The sequence below is a fragment of the Phacochoerus africanus genome, unplaced genomic scaffold (assembly GCF_016906955.1).
Source record: "Phacochoerus africanus isolate WHEZ1 unplaced genomic scaffold, ROS_Pafr_v1 Scaffold_111, whole genome shotgun sequence".
In the NCBI taxonomy this organism is placed as follows: Eukaryota; Metazoa; Chordata; class Mammalia; order Artiodactyla; family Suidae; genus Phacochoerus; species Phacochoerus africanus.
In genome coordinates, this window is record NW_025927304.1 from 1 (window position 1) to 21,141 (window position 21,141).

At 51.9% G+C, this 21,141-nt stretch overlaps 1 protein-coding gene across 1 annotated transcript; it reads left to right on the plus strand.

Moving 5' to 3' along the window:
- The first annotated feature begins 2,599 nt into the window (after positions 1-2,599).
- On the plus strand, positions 2,600-20,547 carry LOC125119081 (cytochrome P450 4A25-like). The gene is given in 13 exon segments (XM_047765931.1): positions 2,600-2,667; positions 2,670-2,797; positions 10,191-10,332; positions 11,270-11,314; positions 11,794-11,921; positions 12,928-13,052; positions 13,423-13,577; positions 13,999-14,105; positions 14,190-14,380; positions 14,494-14,627; positions 15,529-15,593; positions 15,734-15,810; positions 19,845-20,547. Coding segments are annotated over 13 exon segments (1,512 nt in total). The 5' UTR covers positions 2,600-2,621; the 3' UTR covers positions 20,014-20,547.
- The last annotated feature ends 594 nt before the right edge of the window (positions 20,548-21,141 follow it).

Consider the following 21,141-nt stretch of genomic DNA (forward strand, 5'->3'; position numbering starts at 1 on the left):
CCCTGATAAGTTCGCAGTGTCACCTGGAGTTTGTGTATCTTCCTTTGAGAGGCGATGGATGGATGGAAGAGAGAAGAAGGAATGGAAGGGAGGAAAGACAGAGGAGATGGGGGTGTGTGTGACACCTGCTCTCTGGGGCAAGGACCCCAGCAAGATGAGCGTTCCCAGCACCCTGCCACCTCCCACCCTGGGGTCCTGAGGCCCCCACCCTGCCCAGAGCCTGAGGCTCCCGATGCAGCTGAGTTAGGAGAAAGGGCTCGTCTCCAAAGGCTCAGAGGGAAGAAGTTCACACCTGTCACCTGTCAGGAAGGAGCCTACCCCTCCCTGCTACTCCGCGTGGCTTCCTCATACCACCTTCTTCAGAGTGGGGCCCAGCCAGAGCCCCTCTGCTCCTGAGCAGGAAGCCTTACAGGCCTGGGGGCACATGAGGGCTCAGGGGCGCAGTGCTTCAGCCCCAGTGAGATTGGACAAGAGCCCAGCCTGACCATGTCACCAGTCCCATCAGCCCTTCCTCCCATAGGGCTAGCAGGCTCCTCAGTGGCACAAGTGGGCAGCTGTCACAAGGCAGGAACAAGGTGGCCACAAGGCTTGGCCAGTGTAGAGGATGTCAGACCCTGGGCAGAGACCAGCCAGTGGGCCCTCCGCACAGGACAAGCCCCTGCAGCCCTGGCTTGTCTGCTGGGCCACCCTGAGGGAGGAGGGGCCTCTTCCACCCGGTCACTCTTGGAGACTGGGTTTGGTCCATCCTCCCCCAACCCTGGGCCCTGACCAGCCCAGGCCCCTCGCACTCCTTCCCCCAGCCTCTCTGCAAGTACCCCTGCTCTCTTACTGGTTCTGCACAAGGGTCCACCTCTGATCCCCACCCTGTCCTTCCCAGCCCAGGCCCATGGGTGCCACAGGAAGAGATTCCTGCAGCCCTCTCCGGTTGGGTGATGCCACCACATGCCTGCTGAAGGGACATCACCCCAGCTGGGACCTTTGGCCCAGTCCCCTGGTTCCTAGCTCACTGGGCTAGTTCATTCTGCACCAAGAAGGGCTCAGGTGGATGCTCAGTGCTGGAAAAGGGTGGGACACGAGGGATTCCGGGGAGCATCCTGGGCAGGAAGCTGGGCAAGTTCTCTGGTGTGAGGTGATGGAGAAGGACTGGCCCTGGTCCCACTCAGAGTAGGGAACGCTGAAGACTCGCTCTCTTTACTCTCCCAGTGCTGAACCATTTTAATGTACCAGTGACGGAAAATCTATTTGCTTGGCCTCTGGGGGTGGGGTTGAGGGCAGAGACCTGAGAGTGACCAGGAAAGGGGGGAAGGTTTGGCTGGGAAGGCCAGTGTGCAGGTGTTTACTCAGCCTTGACCTTTGTCTGTGGCTCCTAGGTTGTTTATGAATAACTTGCCCCAAAGTCAGGCAAAGGGGGAGGGTGTGGGGTTAAGCCGAGTTAATCTTTGTGGGGGAGCAGGTCAGCAGGAAATTCGAGGCTCCTGAGAGAGTTGTTTTCAAGTAAATCTTCATGAAGGTTTTGTTTCTCATTCTGAATTATGGGCCTTGGATTTGATCTTGGGGGAGGAGTGTCATGAAGTAGGGATGGAAGAGCCTGAAGATGAAGGTTTCCCCGTCACTTCCTCTTTCATATATGATCTCCACGAATTTTTTAAGTGCCCATCCTTCTAGCAACACTCTCTACCTCTTGAATGCCTATTCACACTTCAAGGAGAATTCTTCTTCTTTTTTTTTGAGTTTTCTCCATCTCTAGTGGGCCTGGTCACTATGCATTATTCAAGCACAAGCCTTAACACTTGTATGGTACTGTTGTTGTTTTCTGCCTTTACCTGTAGACCAGGAGCTCAAGAAATATTTCCTCAGTGAATGAACAAATGAATAAATGAGTAGTCACAGGAGGTACACAGGAAATGAATTAGCATCCCATCTTTCAAAGGAGCAACAGAGGCTCAGAGAGTACATGTTGTTAGCTGCATGTGTGGTGAGGCTGCCCTGGGGCTGGGGCTCCTGATGCCAAGCCCAGAGCTCTGTCCACTGGCACAGTCTCCCAGGACACAACCACACAGTGCACTGGGACAAGCCGTGGGGGGACCTGGCAGAGGCAGCTGAGGCTGGCAGTCTGAGGTCCAACAGAGAAGGGCTGCGAGCTCAAGGATTTCAGCTGGGACTCTCAAAGGCCGTGTTCCTCTGGCCACATCACCTCTCCTCTCTGAAAGGGGTTTTGACCTCTGAAATGGGGATAACGATAGAGGTAACCGCACCTACTGCACGTAGGGTAAATGAGCCAGTGAATGTGTGGGAGTCAAGCAAAGTTCATGTCTGCTTTGCTCGCAGCTGTGTCCCAGCACCTAGCCGACTGCCTGGCAGGTTGCAGATGCCCCTTAACTCTTTGGCGAGTGATGTGGAGAAGGAAAAGTGGGTTTTGCACGGCCTTTGTCCCTCTCGCGGAGAAAGCTTTGCGCACACTATTTCCTCCAGAGGTAGCATATCTGGAGGCCCAGCTCTGACCTCTACCCTCCTCACCACCCTCCCCCAGGTGGGCGGGGCCATCCTCCCTGACTAGGCTGGATGCTCAGGGGAGGTCAGCCACAGTCAGGGACAGCCAGCCATCCAGAAGCCCGTGCACCATGACGGTCCCTGCCCTGGCCAGTGTCTCTGGGCTCCTGCAGGTGGCCTCCTGCTCGGGCTGCTGCTACTTCTCCTCAAGGCAGCACAGCTCTACCTGCGCAGACAGTGGCTGCTCAAAGCCCTCCAGCAGTTCCCGTCCCCTCCTTCCCACTGGCTCTATGGACACAGCAGGGAGGTAGGTAAGAGGGGACCCGGGAGTGGGAGGGCAGGGAGGGCCGGGCTCACGGAGCATGGTCACGGCCAGCAAGTCCAAGGGGGACAGAGTTTCGTGTTTGTTAGCAGGTGGCCCCATGTAAGAAGCCAGCTCACCTCTCAGGTCTTGGCTCCTCCTCCCAGTCCGGGCAGCTCCCTCGCTCACAGGACCCTGGGCTGGTGTCCTCGGCTCTGTCACACACTCCTTCCTTAGGTGCATCTGCAGGCTGTCCCGGCAGCCCTGCCCTTTGAGGACAATGGCTCTTCCTTCCTGAGTCTACCCCTCTCCAGGCTCAGCAGCTTCAGCTCTTCTCACAGAACAGGCTTCTAGAGGCTTCCCTGCCCCAGGGGTACCATGCCGTACTCTCTGCCTTGAGCTTGCCTGGGAGCCCAGACATTTGTCTGAAGGATCCCGCCCTCTGCCTCATTGTCTCTGGAGACAACAGACAGCAATCTGAAAACTTGTCAGCTCTCAGGTACCAGGCTCAGCTGCTTGTTGGAGGTGAAATAAGGTGTAGGGCAAGGAGGCTTAGCTTCCTAAGACTCAGAGATGTTCCATACAGCAGTTTCAGAACTTCAAGTCTCATAAGCAGCTGGCACACGTGAGCCAGGATTCCAAGATGGCGTCAGGGAGGGACAAATAACATCTGAGTTGCATAATCGCCCACCTGGGCTCCGCCTTCCCTGGACTCCGAGCTCTTGCCGCAAAGCAAGTAGTACCTCAGCCCCTGGACCCAGCACAGAGGCTGGCCCAGGGGGCGTCAGGCCACTGTGCGCAGTGACAGAAAGGAGGGACAGGAGGAGCTTGCAGGCTGAGGAAGGGCAGCGCCCACCTCGGGCAGCTCGGGCAGCCCTGGCCTGGTCGAGAAAGGGGCCACACGGAGAGAGGCTCACCGAGGGTTGGGGGATTAAACAAATGTTAGGGGGAGATCAGGGACTGCAGGGAGCAGAGGCCCCTCTTTCCAGGCAGCCTGATGAGAGGAGAGTGGAGCCATGACGGGAACTGGAAGCTGCCAAGCCCAGAGGCACTGGCCCGGTCCCTCTCTCCTTCCCCTCCCTAACCTCCTTCACCCCAAGATGCTCTGGGGCCTCCCCACCTGCCTGTGCATTCCAGCCTCTGGAACTCTGCTCCCGTGAGCCCCTGTGGCCTTGTCTGGTTTCCATCTCCCCTTCATGATCCTCTACTCTCACGGCCTCTTGATCCTTCTGTCTCCTCCACGAGACTGGGGGATGCAGACGGACAAGGATCTAGAGCCACAGCCTAAATCAGTGCCACAAGCCAGGGCCTGGCACGGAGTCAACCCTCAATAAATATGTGCCCGACGAAGGGCTGGGAAGTCCTGACTGTCAGAGGATGCAGGCGGAGCGTGGGCACTCCAGTGGGCAGGGAGTGGCTGTGGGGCACATAGAAGCCCGTGAAATGGAAGCTGTCTGGGCCCCCGTGGGGATGAGAATGCCAAGGGCAAGAGACAAAGCTGAGTCTCAGAAGTGGAAGAGAGGCAGTTGCTCTGCGGCAAGGAGGATGGGGACACCACGCAGCAGAAACAACATGGGCAGAGGCGCCGAAGTGAGAGCAGACTGAGCCACCAAGGAGCAAGGGCAGCGGCATCTCTGGGAACCCAGGGGCGGGGCCTGTGCCATGGCCAGGGTGTCAGGAGGCAAGGCTAGAGAAGGGAGAGGCAGAAAGCAAAGGCCTTTGTGAACCACACGGAGGCATTTCCAAAGATTCCTGAACGCAGGGGCAATTGCACAAGAGCTGCTGGCTGTTGGTAAGTGAAAATACGATAAAAAGCAACATATCAAGATTTCCAGTTGCGACTCGGCAGGTTAAGTCCTGACACAGTATCTGTGAGTGTGAGGCTTCTATCCCTGGCCTTGCTCACTGGGTTAAGGATCTAGTACTGCTGCAACTGTGTCACACGTCTGCAACTACACTTCCAGTTCAACCCCTAGCCTGGCACCTTCCATGTGCTGCAGGTGCAGGCGAACAGAAAAAAAGATACATCAAAATCTTAAATCAACACCCTTTTCATATGTATACATACAGATTCTGTCCTACAACTGCCTAAACGCTTATAAAGTAAAATAACTTTATACACACACGTGACTACTGGGATTTTTTTTTTCACTTAGCCATATACATCCTAAACATAATTTATTTTTTTTTTGTCTTTTGTTGTTGTTGTTATTGTTGTTGTTGTGGTTGTTGCTATTTCTTTGGGCCGCTCCCGCGGCATATGGAGGTTCCCAGGCTAGGGGTTGAATCGGAGCTGTAGCCACCAGCCTACGCCAGAGCCACAGCAACGCGGGATCCGAGCCGCGTCTGCAACCTACACCACAGCTCACGGCAACGCCGGATCGTTAACCCACTGAGCGAGGCCAGGGACCGAAACCACAACCTCATGGTTCCTAGTCGGATTCGTTAACCACTGCGCCACGACGGGAACTCCCTAAACATAATTTAGTATAAACAAACATTTATGGTAGGAGGGATCAAGACGGCAGAGGAGGAAGATGTCATGCTCACCGTCCCCCACAAACACAACCAAAAACACATCTACACGTGCCACGATTCACACGGAACATCTACTGAGCGCTGGCAGAAGAACGTAAACCTCCAAAACGGGCACGAAACCCTCCACATATTGTGTAAAAGAAAAGAAAAGAGAGAAAGAGGGAGAGCGAGGGAAGGAATCACGAGGATGCTAGCAATCCTGAGAGGGAGCTGTTAAAGAGAAAATGAACCCACATCATGGGAAGACACCTTTCCAACGGGGAGATAAGCCGAGATGGAGGGACCTCAGAGTCGCCTAGAAAAGCTCAGCAGCTGGACTGAGGAGGGCAAAGCAGAGTGAGAGCTGCAGAGACCATCTGTACCACCGCCCCAGATGGCACAGCCTGAGACACTCGGGCGGGGGCTGGGTGCTGAGACTCAGTCTCTGAAAGTCAGTTCCCGGGAGACGACCAGGGTTGGCTGTGTGGAGACAGCCTGAGGGGCCAGGGAGCACTGTGCCACGGGCTGGGGAGTGGATGCCACAGCCGAGGGAACCCGGGAGGAGATCTGGACCTGCAGGAGAAGCAAGGCGCCATTGCTGGGGAGGGTGAGAGGAGGAGGGGTGGACCGCCATAGGGATGTCTTTCCCTGCTCACACGCAGACTCTCAGAGGGTGGTGCGCCACTGGCTCAGGCTACAAGAGCTGGATCTTTGAAAAGGTAAATGAAATTGACAAACCTCTGGCCAGACCCACTAAGAAGAGGAGAGAAAAAAAAAGCAATTAAAAAGAAAAAATCTCAATGCATACTGCAGAAATGCAAAAAACCATAAGAGAATACTATGAACAATTATATGACAACTAATTTACAACCTAGAAGAAATGAACAACTTTCAAGAAACTTACAGCCCACCAAAACCGAATCAAGAAGAAAGAGATCAACTGAACAGACTGATCACTAGAAATGAAATTGAATGTGTACTACAAACACTCCCTACAAACAAATGTCCAGGACCAGATGGCTTCACAGGTGAATTCTACCAACCATAAAAACCAGAGCTTATACCCTTCCTCCTTAAACTTTTCCAAAAGGTTGAAGAAGGAACACTCCAAAGACATTCTATGAAGCCACCATCACCCTAATACGAAAACCAGACAAAGATACTACCAAAAAGGAAAATTATAGGCCAATGTCTTTGAGAAATATATACACAAACATTCTCAACAAAATTTGAGCCAACTGAATCCAACAACATATAGCAAAGATCATACACCACAGCCAAGTGGGATTCATCCCAGGTTCAACATGCGCAAATCAGTCAATGTCAAACACCACACTAACAAAAGTCAAAAAACATATGATCATCTCAACAGATGAATAAAAAGCATTTGACCACTCATGATAAAAACTTACAAAAGTGGGTATAGAGGTGACATACCTTAACCCATTAAAGGCCATTTATGACAAACTCACAGCAAATACTCAATGAAGAAAAGGTGAGGAGATCCCTTCGTGGTGCCACAAAAACGAATCCGACTATGAACCATGAGGTTGCAGGTTCAATCCCTGGCCTCGTTCGGTGGATTAAGGATCCGGTGTTGCTGTGAGCTGTGGTGTAGGTCGCAGACGTGGCTTGGATCGGGCATTGCTGTGGCTGTGGTGTAGGCTGGCAGCTACGGCTCCAATCAGACTCCTAGCCTGGGAACATACATATGCCCCAGGTGTGGCCCTAAAAGGACAAAAGACAAAAAAGAAAAAAGAAAAGCTGAAAGTCTTCCACATTTCCACTAAAATCTGGAACAAGAAAAGGATGTCCACTCTAACCTCTTTTATTCAATATAGTACTGGAAGTCCTAGCCAAAGCAATCAAACAAACAAAAGAAATAAAAGTTATCCAAATTGAAGAGAAGAGGTTAAACTGTTGCTGTATGCAGGTGACATGATATTATGTACAGGAAACCCTAAAGACTCCACACAAAAACTGCTCGAACTGATCAACAAATTCAGCAAAGTAGCAGGATACAAGAGTAACATTCAGAAATCAGTTGCATTTCTCTATACTAACAATGAAATATTAGAAAAGGAATACAAAAATACCTTTTAAAATCTCACTCCCAAAAATTAAATACCTAGGAATATACCTGACCAAGGAGGTGAAAGACTTATATGCTGAGCACTATAAAATATTAATCAAGGAAATTAAAGAGGAGTCAAAGACATGGAAAGATATTCCATGCTCCTGGGTTCGAAGAATTAATGTCTTTAAAAAGGTCATACTACCCAAAGCAATCTACAGGTTCAAAGCTATCCCTATGAAATAACCCATGACATTTTTCACAGAACAACAACAAACAATCCAAAAATTTATATGGTACCATAAAAGACCTAGAATTGCCAAAGCAATCCTGAGGAACAAAAACCAAGCAGGAGGCATAACTCTCCCAGACTTCAGGCAATATCACAAAGCTACAGTAATCAAGACAATGTGGCAATGGTACCAAAACAGACATACAGACCAACGGAACAGAATAGAGAATGCAACAATAAACCCAGACACCTATGGTCAATTGATCTTCGACAAAGGAGGTAAGACTATAATTGGTAAAAAAAAGAGTTCCCGTCCTGGCTCAATAGAAATGACTCTGACTAGCATCCATTAGGATGCAGGTTCAATCCCCAGGCTTGCTCAATGGGTTAAGGATCCGGCATTGCCTTGAACTTCGGTGTAGATCATAGACGTGGCTTGGATCCCGGGTTGCTGTGGCTGTGGCGTATGCCCGCAGCTACAGCTCCCATTCGACCCCAGTCTGGGAACTTTCATATGCCGTGGAAAGGGGCCTAAAAAGACAAAAAAAAAATTTAAGTAAAATGGGAAGAAACAGTCTTTTGAGCAAGTGGTACTGGGAAAAATAGACAGCCCCTTTAAATAAATGAAACTGGAACATAATTTCACATCACGCACAAAAAAAAACTCAAATTAGCTTAAAGACTTAAACATAAGACAAGACACCGTCAAGCTCCTAGAAGAGAAGGTAGGCAAAACATTCTCTGACATCAACCATACAAATGTTTTCTTAGGTCAGACTCCCAAGGTAACAGAAATAAAAGCAAAAATAAACCATACCGACCTAATCAAACTTACAAGCTTTTCAACAGCAGAGGAAAACATATTTTAAAAAGGGGGGGGAGGCACCAAGGAATGGGAGAAAATAGTTTCAAAGGATACAACTGACGAGGGATTAATCTCTAAAACAGACAAACAATTTAGACAACTCAACCATAACCAAAAAACCAACAACCCAACTGAAAAATGGGCAAATGACCTGAACAGACATTTCTCCAAAGAAGATATACACACCGCCAACAAGCACATGAAAAAATGTTCAGCGTCACTAATTACTAGAGAAAGGCAAATCAAAACTACTCTGAGGTACCACCTCACACCAGTCAGAATGGCCATCATGAACAAGACAACAAACAACAACGCTGGGGAGGGCCTGGAGAAAAGGGTTCCCCACTACACTGCTGGTGGGAATGTCAACTGGGACAACCACGATGGAAGAGAGCGTGGAGGCTCCTCAGAAAACCAAGTATAGAACTACCGTGTGACCCAGCAGTTCCACTCTTGGGCACATTTCCAGACAAAAGTTTCCTTGAAAAAGACACGTGCACCTGGACGGTCACTGCAGCGCTATTCACAATAGCCAAGACACGGAAACAACCTCCATGGCCCTTGGCCGATGAATGGATTAAGAAGATGTGGTGCAATGTGCTTGGGCTGTGGGATGGAAATCCTGTGAAATTGGATTGTTATGATCATTATACAACTACAGATGTGATACATTCATTTGAGTAGTTAAAAAAAATTCTGTACAAAAAAGGAAAAAAAAAGATGTGGTGCATATACACAATGGAATACTACCCAGTCACAAAAAGGAACAAAATAATGCCATTTGCACTAACATGAATGTACCTAGAGACGCTCACACTAAGTGAAGTAAGTCAGAAAGAAAAAGACAAATACCATATGATGTCACTTATATCTGGAATCTAAAATACTGCACAAACGAATCTTGCCACAGAAAAGAAACTCGTGCACTTGGAGAACAAAGCAGTGCTTGCCAAGGTTGAGGAGGTGGGGGTCAGAAGGAATGGGAGTCTGGGGTTAATAGATGCAAAACCATTGCCGTTGGAGTGGACTAGCGATGAGATCCTGCTGTATAGCACAGGGAACTAAATCCAGACACTTGTGATGAAACACGATGGAGGACAGTCTGAGAAAAAGAATGTATATGTATGTATGTATGTACTGGGCCTAATTGAGGTACATTAGAAATTAACGGAACACTAAACACACTCTAATGAAAAGAACCAAAAAAAAAAAAGTGAATGATTATCTCAAAAAAAAATTTATATGTGTACTAGGATAATAGTGAAAACATATAACAACGAGTATGGTAAAATACAACTAGTATATAAATTTCATCTTAAAAATGATCCATTTTATTCCCTAAAAGAGCAAACGGTATGAAAAATGCTTACAGAGTAATACAAGGTTGTCATCAATAGTCTATGCAAATGCCGGACACATGACTTCCAAAGGTTTCCAGCACCAGGGAGTCGATCCCTGAGGTAGGTTTCTATAGGCAGTACGTGGTGATGGCCCATACAAGGCTCTTCATGACAATGGGACAGAATCTGGACTTAGGACACGGCTGGACAGCCGGCGAGGTCTGGATCAGAGCCCAGGTCATAAGAAAGAGTTCTAAAGGCTTAGTCCCGCAGACAGATCCACACCTATCTCCCTGTAGCCCTCCTGCCCTCCTCCCTAGCCCTGGAGCCAGAAGAAGGGTTTTTTTGACTTATCTCTCTCCCGCTGACAGTTTCAAGAGGAAGGCGAGCTGCAACCCCTCCTGAAAAGGGTAGAGAAATACCCAAGTGCCTGTGCTCGCTGGCTGTGGGGAACAAGAGCCATGGTACTGGTCTATGACCCTGACTACATGAAGGTGGTCCTGGCGAGATCAGGTGAGAGAGAAACCCCCATCCACATGGGAGCAAACCCTCCCTCCTGGGTGCATGGCCCCGGGTCTGTGAAATTCCAGGAGAGACTGACACTTCAGCCATCAATGCCTCAACTCTTCCAAACATTCTCCCAGCCCACAAGGCAGGCCAAGGCCAACAGAATTTGCTGAGAGTGAAAGCTTAACCAGCTGGGTGGAGCTGATTTCGCTGTCTTTCGTTGTCTTCCTTCTTTTCTTTCTTCTGCCGTTGACTTCCTGCCTGAATCTTCGTCCTCCTCCTTCCTCATACTCCTTTCTTTCTTCCTGTCCTACTTCCTTCTCCTTTCTCTTCTTCCTTTCTCCTTCATCCTTTCTTCCTTTCTCCTTCTTCCTTCCTGTCTTTCTTTCTTTCTTCTTTCTTTCTTCTTCTTTCTTTCTTCTTTCTTTCTTCTTTTCTTCTCCTTCCTTTCTTCCTTTCTTTCTATCTCTTTCTCTTTCTCTTTCTCTCTGTCTCTCTTTCTTTCTTTCTTTCTTCCAACCAAACTGAGGTGACGCCAGATCTGAAGGCAATCCCCATCCCACTGATTTCCACTGGGCCCGTCTTCCCTCTTGCCTCTCCTGGGTCATGGGGTGGTTACAACACTGCTAATTAGAGGGAAACCACAGCGTTCTGTCTTAGGCTACGGCACTGAGGACAGAGGTGCTGCTTCCTGCCAGTTCACCACTTCAGTCCTGTGGGTGTTCTTCTGCTAGGACACTGAGTCTGCCTTCCTGAGCCCACAGGGACCAGCAAGACAGAGAGAGTCTGGACTGGGGGCGGGGGAGGCAAGTGGGAGGTGGCTTGAGACAGACTGCCAGCTGCCATTCATCAGGAAGGGCTGGCAGGCCCTGGTCTGGACCACAGCTGCCTTAGGGCTGCCTGCCATGTTTGGTCCCCTCCATTTTCCTTCCTTACCTTTCAGACCCCAAGACTTCTGTTTTCTACAGATTGCTGATCCCCTGGATTGGTAAGTCCATCTAAATATACACTGTAGTCCCCGCACCAGTTAGGTTTGCCAAGGGCTGCCTCATTGGATCGTGGAGAAAAACAGGTGCCTGGCACCGAGTTACCACCCTCGTCTCTGAATAAAGTCTCGTCTTTGATACAAACCCCACCCTTCCAAATGGTGCTGAGAGTCCTCCTGAAGCTCACCCTCTTCAGCACCATTTCTGAGGCCTCTCCAAAGTTCTCAGCATGGCTTTTATTTAGGTCATTTTATCACCTGCACTCGTATATCTTCAGAACCTTTATCTCGGAGCTGCCCTAATCTCTGGCTTTATGACCAGGCTTGGGGGCCACTCACGTTCCTGAAGTGAAGTATATTGGCCTTCCCTGCCTTTGCCATGATGCGCCTTCTCCTAAAAACCTTGCTTCTTCCCGAGTCGTCCCTGGTCACCCATCTGACCACGTCTCCCAGACCAACACACACCCCCATCTGTCACCCAGGCTGTGGTTTGCTCCTGTTGAATGGGCAGACGTGGTTCCAGCGTCGGCGGATGCTGACCCCAGCCTTCCACTATGACATCCTGAAGCCCTACGTAGGTCTCATGGCCAAGTCTGTCCAAGTGATGCTGGTGAGTCCATCCCTGTCTCCCACCTGAACACACTCACCCGCGGCACAACTCCCAAAGTCCACTCTCAGACACTTGTGTCCCTCAGGCATCCCTCGGGCAGGCCTCCAGAATGATGTGCTAAGAACATGCTATGAAATGGGGCTCCCCCAAACGGGATGGGACAGACAAGCACCCAGGCACCAGCTTGGATCCACAATTTGCTCCTTGCCCTGGGAGCAATGGTCGTGGTGAATTCAGGGTCGACTCCCTGACAATCGCGACCTCTCCCACATAGTGGACTAGAGCAAGGGTCTTTCTTCAGGATCCCAGGGTAAGCTGCAATGGCCGGCCTGGGGAAGGCAGCTCAGGGGCAGCGTGTAGATGCCAGGATGCTACCCAGGAGGACTCTGGCCTCAGTGCCAGGGTCTCGGAATGGAAGTGAGTCACTCGTGGGAGGAAATGTAGCCAGGTCTACACTCACGGAGCTGGACCACGATAAACACCACCTCCGATCTAGACGGTGGGCCACCAGGCCTCAGCTAGCATTGGATGAGTGAAAGGAAGAGAAGGACCTTGAGCCCATTCCTAGGGGCCCCAGGATAGACCCTTAGGCGTTTTCTTGCCTTGACAAATTTACTTGCTGATGTTGGAAGTCTTACGTCCAGTTCCAACCTCAGCACACACAAGATCCCCCCTCGTCCTGTCAGAAACTCTGCTTTCAGATCTGCCAAAAGGAGGTTATCATCAAGTACTGATCCTAAAACTTGGAACTCATTAGGAATATATAGAAGAGAACAGAATTAATTCATTACACACACACACACACAAAGAGTATAATTATGTAATAGGGCTGAAACAGCCATCCGATTACTCACGTGCTTTACAGTCTCAAGGTGATAAACACTCACCATTAGAAAGTTTAGACAGTCTCATCAGAAGACGTGGAGAGGCAGAGAGAGAGCCTGGCCTTGCCAGCACAGGCCTTCTGGGGGGGCAGAGCGGGGTCACTGTCCCCCTCCCCCCGCAGGACAAGTGGGAGCAGCTCGTCGCCCAGGACCCACGTCTGGAGATCGTGGGACCCGTCTCCTTGATGACCCTGGACACCATCATGAAGTGCGCCTTCAGCCACCAGGGCAGCGTCCAGACTGACGGGTCAGTGACACACCTTCAGTGGCAGCTGCTGCTTCTCCCCAGCTGGGGAGGACCACCCTGGCAGGCACTTGGGACAGCTGGATGCTTTTCAGCACAAAAGGCATCATTCTGCAGGGAGCCCCCCACCACGGGCAGATTCCAGCCCAGACCAAACCCAGACTCAGTCACACATCCTGATCCCCGACACAGGGAGAAGCCCGGCCACTCGGGCCACTTGTGAAGGGCAGAGGGTCTGGAGGGCTGTGGGGCAGAAGGACAACCGCCTCAGTGCTGCCTGTCCCCACTGACTGACACCTCCCCCTAGAGCCCTACTCCTTCTCCAATTCAGGTCTCCCACCAGTAACGTCTCCTCTCATCCTCTCCCTTTCAGGGATTCCCACTCCTACATCCAGGCCATTTGGGATCTCAAAAATCTCTTTTCTATCCGTTCGAGGAGTGCCTTTCTCCAGAACGACATCATCTACAGGCTGAGCCCTGAAGGCCGTAAGAGCCACCGTGCCGTCAGGATAGCCCATCAACACACAGGTTCCGCTTCTAGTTCTGAGTTTCTCCCCTCCTTCATCGGGAACACCTGGCCTTGACCCTGAGGTAAAGAGAGTATCCTGTGTCCTTTTCAGCAGCTGAGACATCGCCATGCTGGTTGTCTCCTTGGCACAGGGACTGGGGACTAAGATGTCAGGGTGGCAGGTGCTCTACAGGGATTTTCATGGGTCACTGCACATTCAGACCCAGTACCATCAGCCCCTAGGACCTGTGTTATGGGGGAATCCTGGCCAGTGTCACACGAGGCTGGAAGTCTCAGCCCAGACATGCCAAACCATGCCCTCCCTCATCCTGATCCACCTGACACCCAGCTTGGGCCACGAGGGGCAGTGGGGATACCCTGGATGATATACCTGGCCCCCAGAGCTCTCAGCTCAGCCTGCGAACCGCGGTTCCAAAACAGACCGAGTGATCCAGCTGAGGAAGGCGCAGCTGCAAAAGCAGGGAGAGATGGAGAACGTGAGGAAGGAGAGGCACTTGGATTTCCTGGACATCCTCCTCCTTGCCCGAGTGAGTGTCGGGGGCACAGGCTTGAGGCTTTGCCCAGAAGCACAGAGGACGGGGCAAAGCTGCACTCTCCCCCTGCCTCCTCAGATGGAGAAGGGGAACAGCTTGTCGGACACCGACCTCCGTGCCGAAGTGGACACGTTCATGTTCGAGGGTCATGACACCACAGCCAGTGGCATCTCCTGGATCCTCTATGCTCTGGCCTCCCACCCTGAGCATCAGCAGAGATGTCGGGCGGAGATCCAAGGCCTCCTGGGGGATGGCACCTCCATCACCTGGTGAGTGTCCCAGAGACGGAGGGCCCCGCACTGACCGCCCACCCCCCACCCCCAGCTAGTGGAGACTCCCCCGTTCCCCAACTCTGCCCAGCCTCAGGATGGCCTTTGTTCAGGGACCACCTGGACCAGATGCCCTACACCACCATGTGCATCAAGGAGGCCCTGAGACTCTATCCGCCAGTACCAGGAGTTAGCAGAGAGCTCAGCAAGCCCATCACCTTCCCTGATGGACGCTCCTTACCTGCAGGTATGAGCATCACCACACCCACTAACCTCAGCATCTGCAGGAACACATGGGAGATCAGGAATCCACATGAACTTGCCCACCAGCCACACTTGCAGACCCATTCCTGCCTCAAGTTAATTGATATTCCCTCTCTATTTAGGATGAGGTTGTGAAATGCTTGATATAGAAATTGAACACAGCAAAAGTTCATCATACAAATGCTAGCCCTAGAATGGCGTCTTCTCATCGAGCCCTCAGATTCGATTTCCCTGGGACCTGAACAATTGGGAGACAAGGAGACAGAAGCAGGGGAAGATGTGGTTCCTTCCAGAGGGGGGTCCACGTAATGAGGGAGCTCAGGGAACCCACTGTCCCCAGGTCAGGTGGCCAGTCCCTGAGGAGCCCTCAGGGGGATGCAGACAGCAGCTGATGACCAGGTCTGAGAGCCCTGCCATGGCTGGAGGCCACCCACTGGCTCGCCTCCCCCTGGGACTGAGGCCCAGCCCTGCCACCTCCCGGCTGTGGGGTCCTAGACCAGCCGCATGGCCTCTCTGAGGCTCGGGTCCTCATCTGGACACGTGGGTAGGAGTGCCTTCCTTGAGGACTGCTGTGAGGAGTCCATGAGTCAATGTTGATTCCTCAGGGGCTCCCGGATGGCCCTTGACAAGTGGGAGTTGTCACCCGAGTCCCTCCTAAAAGGAAGCCTCCAGGTCTTTGGACTCTCAGGGCTGGGTCACGGTTCCGGGCTCCTGGTCTTTGATCCCCTGCTCTGTCACCTCCAGCCCACCTCCCCTGCCTCAGCCTCATTCATTCAGAGTGATGGGGAGTGGCTCTCATGGCGGCTGCCAAGTCTTCTGTGCAGGCACAGAACCCCTGCTGCCACGGGAACCATCGGTCTTCTCACCCCCTGCCCTCCCCACAGGAATCATCCTCTCGCTCTCCGTTTACGGCCTTCACCACAACCCGCAGGTGTGGCCGAACCCAGAGGTATGAGGATGGCCCCGGGAGGAGGGATGGGATGCCGTCCCCAGAGCAACACCTCCTCCCGCTCCTTCTCTGGGATTCTTGTCCCCTGTGGCTGAGAGGAGTTTGACCCCACTTTCCCGGCCCCTGTGCTCTCTCGGCAGGAGTTTGACCCATCCCGGTTTGCCCCGGGTTCTGCTCGACACAGCCATGCCTTCATGCCCTTCTCAGGGGGATCCAGGTGAGCCCCTCTGGACTGGGGTCAGCAGCGTGTCACCGGGTGTGACCCCACGTCTGTCCCCATCTGTGTCCCTGTGTGCTACATGCCGTCATGCCCTTTATGTTGGTGTGTTGAGAAGGAGGCTGTGCCCATGTACACAAAGGCCTTCAGAGCACGCCCCCCAGGTCCTGACCTCCTGACTCTGCCAGCGGCCGGACACAGCTCCGTGTCAGTGGCCTTTCCAGAGTGTTCTGGGGGTTTCCTCACGTTAGGCGTGTGCCTTTTCAGCCGTAGAATTTTTCATGAAATATGAAGGTCAGTTGTTTCTTTTACACAAATCTCAGTTACCTTAAAGGTGATTTTTCTCTCTTCGCATGCTATTGATCCCGCCCACCGCCCCTTCTGCTCCATTCCCCAATCTGACACGCAGGGTCTCACTGCTATATAGATGGGTTTGGATTTCCAGCTGCCTTCCCTGTCCTGATTGTTCAAGCCAAATACGTGAACGGTGACTCTTGCCCCTTGAAGCCAGTTTCCAGCCCACTGCAGGGTTCTCTATTTTGTGCTCTCTCCCAACAAAATTTTGACAGCACATTAATATTCACATAGCCCTGGCACCTTTTCCAGTGAGAAAAAGTCTTTGTATCTAGCGGGAGTTGTATGCTACAATCCCAGAATCGACATAGCCTAATGCTGGCAAAAAAAAAAAAAAACAGCAGGAAACGGAGGGCAATCAAGTGCTTTTGAGAGAAAATATAAAATATTACATTTGATTTGGATACGACACTTGCATTTGTAAGGTGCCTTATAAAGCACACTTGAAATAGTGCTTGAGCAGGAGTGATAGGCTCCAAAGTGACTGCTGAGAAAATCTTCAAAGGCTGCAGAGCTTCCCAAGAAAGGGTAATTCCCAGACCTTTGTCATTAGTAGAAACAAGTTTTAAGTTCATCCATAATTCTGTGAAATAGTCAATTTGTGAATCAAGAGTCCAGGCCTTCCTTGTAGACATTGTCTGCACACACTGAATCTGTCACTAGAGGGCGGGTTGTACTGGGCAGTTCACTTCTTAGGTCAGAATAAATATTGAATTTAAAAAAAAAAAAAAAAAAGGATTCCCGTTTGTGGCACAGTGGAAACAAATCCGACTAGCAACCAGGAGGTTTCGGGGTCGACCCCTGGCCTCGCTCAGTGGGTTAAGGACGAGCCGTTGCTGTGAACTATGGTGTAGGTTGCACACCCAGCTCGGATCTGGCGTGGCTGTGGCTGTGGCCCTAGGAAAAGACAAAAAAAAAATTGACATGGACTTTTATTTCACTGAGAAGTTTTTTCCACCATCCTTAGCTTGATTCAAGCAAAAAACTATTTACCAAGCCGCTCTCTGTGTGCCAAATCCTGTGCTTCAGAAACCTGAATACCTCGAACAAAAACAACCTAAAAACAGATTGGGAATGAAGCCAATTTTTTAAAAAATAAAATCACTCACCTGGTATTGGACTTACTGAGACTCAGGTTCTTTGCGCCTCAGAGCAGGAGCAGTTCATCAAGAGACCACGTGATAGGCCAGCAAGAGATTTATTAAGATAGAACCCTTGTGAGGAATTCGAGCCGCCAGGCAAGAAGGGTCAGCCCCGAGGACTGGGTGGGCTACATCCTTATAATCCAAGGAAGTGGCGAGTGCGAAAAGACCCTCCTCTTCCTCATTCTCTAGCAGACCACAGGCTGACGTCATGCCCTCCTCCTTCCTAGCCTGTAAGAGAATACTTGACCCTCTGAGGTCCAACCAGGACTGCCATGGTGCTCATTCAAACTGCGGAAGGGTGGTAACAGAACGCTAAAATAGGTTGAATCACCCCAGGTTCCCAGAAAGAGAGTCTCCTGCTTTGGAATAGCATCCTTCCCGTAACTTCCTGTCCTTGATCCTAAGGCTCATGACCTCGATGAACTTGAATGCAGGCCTTTTACCTTTCACTGGCCAACCTGAGGCGTAGCTCCTGTATTTACTTATGGTTGTATAGTTCATCAGTTCTGCTTCATTTCACAACACGCCGATGCCTCTCTTGAGCGATTGATAACTTGCAGCGTTCTCCCAAAGTTCCCTGGGTTTTTCTCTCTCTCTGTGGTCCCCTACTGGGGGACTTTGGCAAGCACCTGTATAACTAACTGTCCTACTCTACCCATGCCACTTGGAGATGCGAACACAGAGCCAGAGTCCCTGGCCCTGCCTCCAAGCGTTCACAGTCAAGAAACAAACGCTGGGCAGGACCCAGATGGCAGAGGAGTAAGACGTCCTGCTCACCTGCTCCCACAAACACGTTGCACGTTGACACGTTGAACGATTCACAGAACAGCTACTGGACGCTGGCAGAAGCCCTTCCACCTCCCAAAAGGGCAAGAACCCCTCCACATAAGTGGGTAGAACAAAAGGGGGAAACATGAGAGAGGGAGAAAGAGAAAGGAATCAGGATGGGACCAGCACTCCTGAGAGGGAGCTGTGAAAGAGGAAAGGAACCCACACCCTCGGAAGCCACATAACTGTCAGAGAGACCAGCCAAGATGCAGGGACCTCAAAGTCACAGAGAAAAGTGCAACAGCTGGACGGAAGAGGGCAAAGCAGAGAGAAAGCCGTGCAGACCACCGGTACCACCTCCTGGCACACCACAGCCTAGGAGGATCCCCTGGGGGCTGGGCGCTGACACTCAGGCTCCAGAGGTCAGTTTGGTTCTGGGGAAAGGACTCGTGCTGGCTGTGTGCAGACAGCCTGAGGGGCTAGAGAGGGGCTGGCCAGCAGGGTGCCACAACCAAGAAAAAATAGGAGGAGGTCTGGGCCCTTAGGAGAAGCAAGGTGCCATTGCTGGGGAGGATGAGAAGAAGAGGGGCAGGCCACCATAAGAATGTCTTTCTCCGGGCACTCGCAGAGGCTTGGAGGTCAGGGCTATGGGTGGCGAGGCACCTCTTACGTGGGAGAAGTGCAGTGGGGTGCCTCTGGCCTGCTCTACAGCCGATGGGGGCAAACCAGCCAGGGTTGAGCATGGTCCGCCACCACCAGGGCTCTGTGGACAGGCAACCCGATCACCTCAGAGGCAGGCACAGAGGATTGCACTGCAACCCAACACCACGTACTGTGGCTCTTCCTCCCCTGGGAATGCACCCGCCCTGCCACTGCCAATGCCACCGCCAAACACTCCGGGAATCGCCTAAACCTGCCTGAGACTCTGGGCCACCTCCCAGGGCCCTGCAACCCGGAGCAGCCTGTGCCAGCTTCCCTCGGGTCCTTGCCACTGTCAAGGGCCCAGCACCCAGACACTGGCTCTGCCCATGGCCTCAGCGTCCCTGGAAGCATGCACAGCACCTTATCAAGGAGATCACAGCCTGTGCACAGTGAGGACAGGGAGAGCAAGCATCCAAACCCTCAGCCAAAAATAAAGGACAAGCTCTCACAAAATACCCAGGGGCGCTCTTGCATATAAACAGCCCACCGAGACTACAGGAGTTGTTTTCCCTAAACTCACAGATGAAGAAAAATGTAAGCAGAATGAAGGAGCTCAGGAAGCAGTCCCAGTTAAAAGACCAGGAGAATTCACCTGAAGGAGCAAACGATGAAGCAGGCCTCTGCAGTCCACCAGACACTGAGTTCAAAAAGGAGGTGGTGAAACTACTGAAGGAGTTCAGAACAAATATGTAGGAATTAAGACCAGACATGAGCACGACTGCAGACTACCTTAGAAAGGCTCTAGCAAACATGAGAAGGGGCCAAGAAAACCTAGAAAGCGTGCCGAGATGCAAGCAGAGTTAAAGGCACTTTTGAGCAGAATGAGTAACCAGAGCAACAAATTACTGACTTGGAAGATAGAAGAATGGAAATCACCCAATCAGGACAGCAAACAGGACCAAGGCTGGGCAGCAAGACCAGTGTGACCTGTTAGGAAAGGGGGTCGGGCCGGGTCACTCGGACAGCCCTGAGTGCCCACTTTCTGGCCAGCACTCAGGGGCCCAAGCCGGCCCTGATCAGAACAGGCTTTGACAGCACTTCTTTCTTCTTCCCTCCCTGAACCAGGAACTGCATTGGGAAGCAGTTTGCCATGAACGAGATGAAGGTGGCTGTGGCCCTGACCCTGCTCCGCTTTGAGCTGGCACCAGATCCCTCCAGGAAGCCCACTGTCATTCCAGAAGTTGTGTTGAACTCCAAAAACGGGATCCACCTGAAACTCCGCAAGCTCCCGTAACCTCTGTAGGGACAGGACAAGCTCTGAAGGCCCCCTGCTGGCCATCCTGTCTTGCTGTCCCTCTCCCCTGTCCCCTGCCTCTTTGCCCCCTTCTCTTGGGCCACCTGCAAGGCGACTTCATGCCCTGCCTCCTGCCCATCGGACATCCTGCCCTTCTCCCTCTCACCTTTCTCCAGGCGCCCTGCCTGTGTATCTGTCCATCTGTCTCTGAACCACCGGGATCTCTGCCTGTCCACCTAAATAGCCACCACCTGCCGTCCTCCAGTCGGTCTGCCCTCTCCCTGTCCTTCTTCCTTTCTGCTTTTCTGTCTGTCCATGGATTCATTTCCTTTCGCTGCTCTAATAAGTTCCAACAAGCTTAGTGACGTAAAACAACACAAAGCCACCCTCTGATGGGTCTGGAAGCAGACGTCTGAAATGGGTGTGGCTGGACCACAGCAACGATGTTGGCAGGACCCCTATGTAGGGATGGCAGAGAAACTCTCTCTCTCTCGCTCTCTCTCTCTCTCTCTCTCTCTCCCCCCCTGCCTTTTTGAGGCTCGAGAGCTGCAGTCCTTGCATTCCTTGGCGCCTGGAGGCTCCTCCACGTTCAAATCCAGTGCCATCTATAAATGGCCCTCTAGGTCCATCTTCACATCACCTGCACTTTCATGAGGGCATTGGTGGACTCACGGGCCCACTCAGAGAAAACACAGCTATTCTGAGGCTCCGAGAATACCAAGTGGATGCCTTGGGCAGCCATTGCTCAGCCTGCCAAGTCCTGGGTGGCTAGCATCACTCTGGGCCCCCGTGTGTCCCGTGCCTTGTGGGTCTACATGTTTGTCCCTCACGTGGCCTCCCTTCTGTCCGACTCCCTGATACAGTTCGCAGTGTCACCTGAAGTCTGTGTTCTTCCTTTGAGAGGCGATGGAGGGATGGAAGAGAGAGAAGGAATGGAAGGGAGGAAAGACAGAGGAGATGAGGAGGGGAGGACCCCAGCAGGCTGAGCGTGTCCCAGTGCCCCTGCCACCTCCCACCCTGGGGTCCTGAGGCCCCACACCCTGCCCAGAGCCTGAGGCTCCCGATGCAGCTGAGTTAGGAGAAAGGGCTCGTCTCCAAAGGCTCAGAGGGAAGAAGCTCATACCTGTC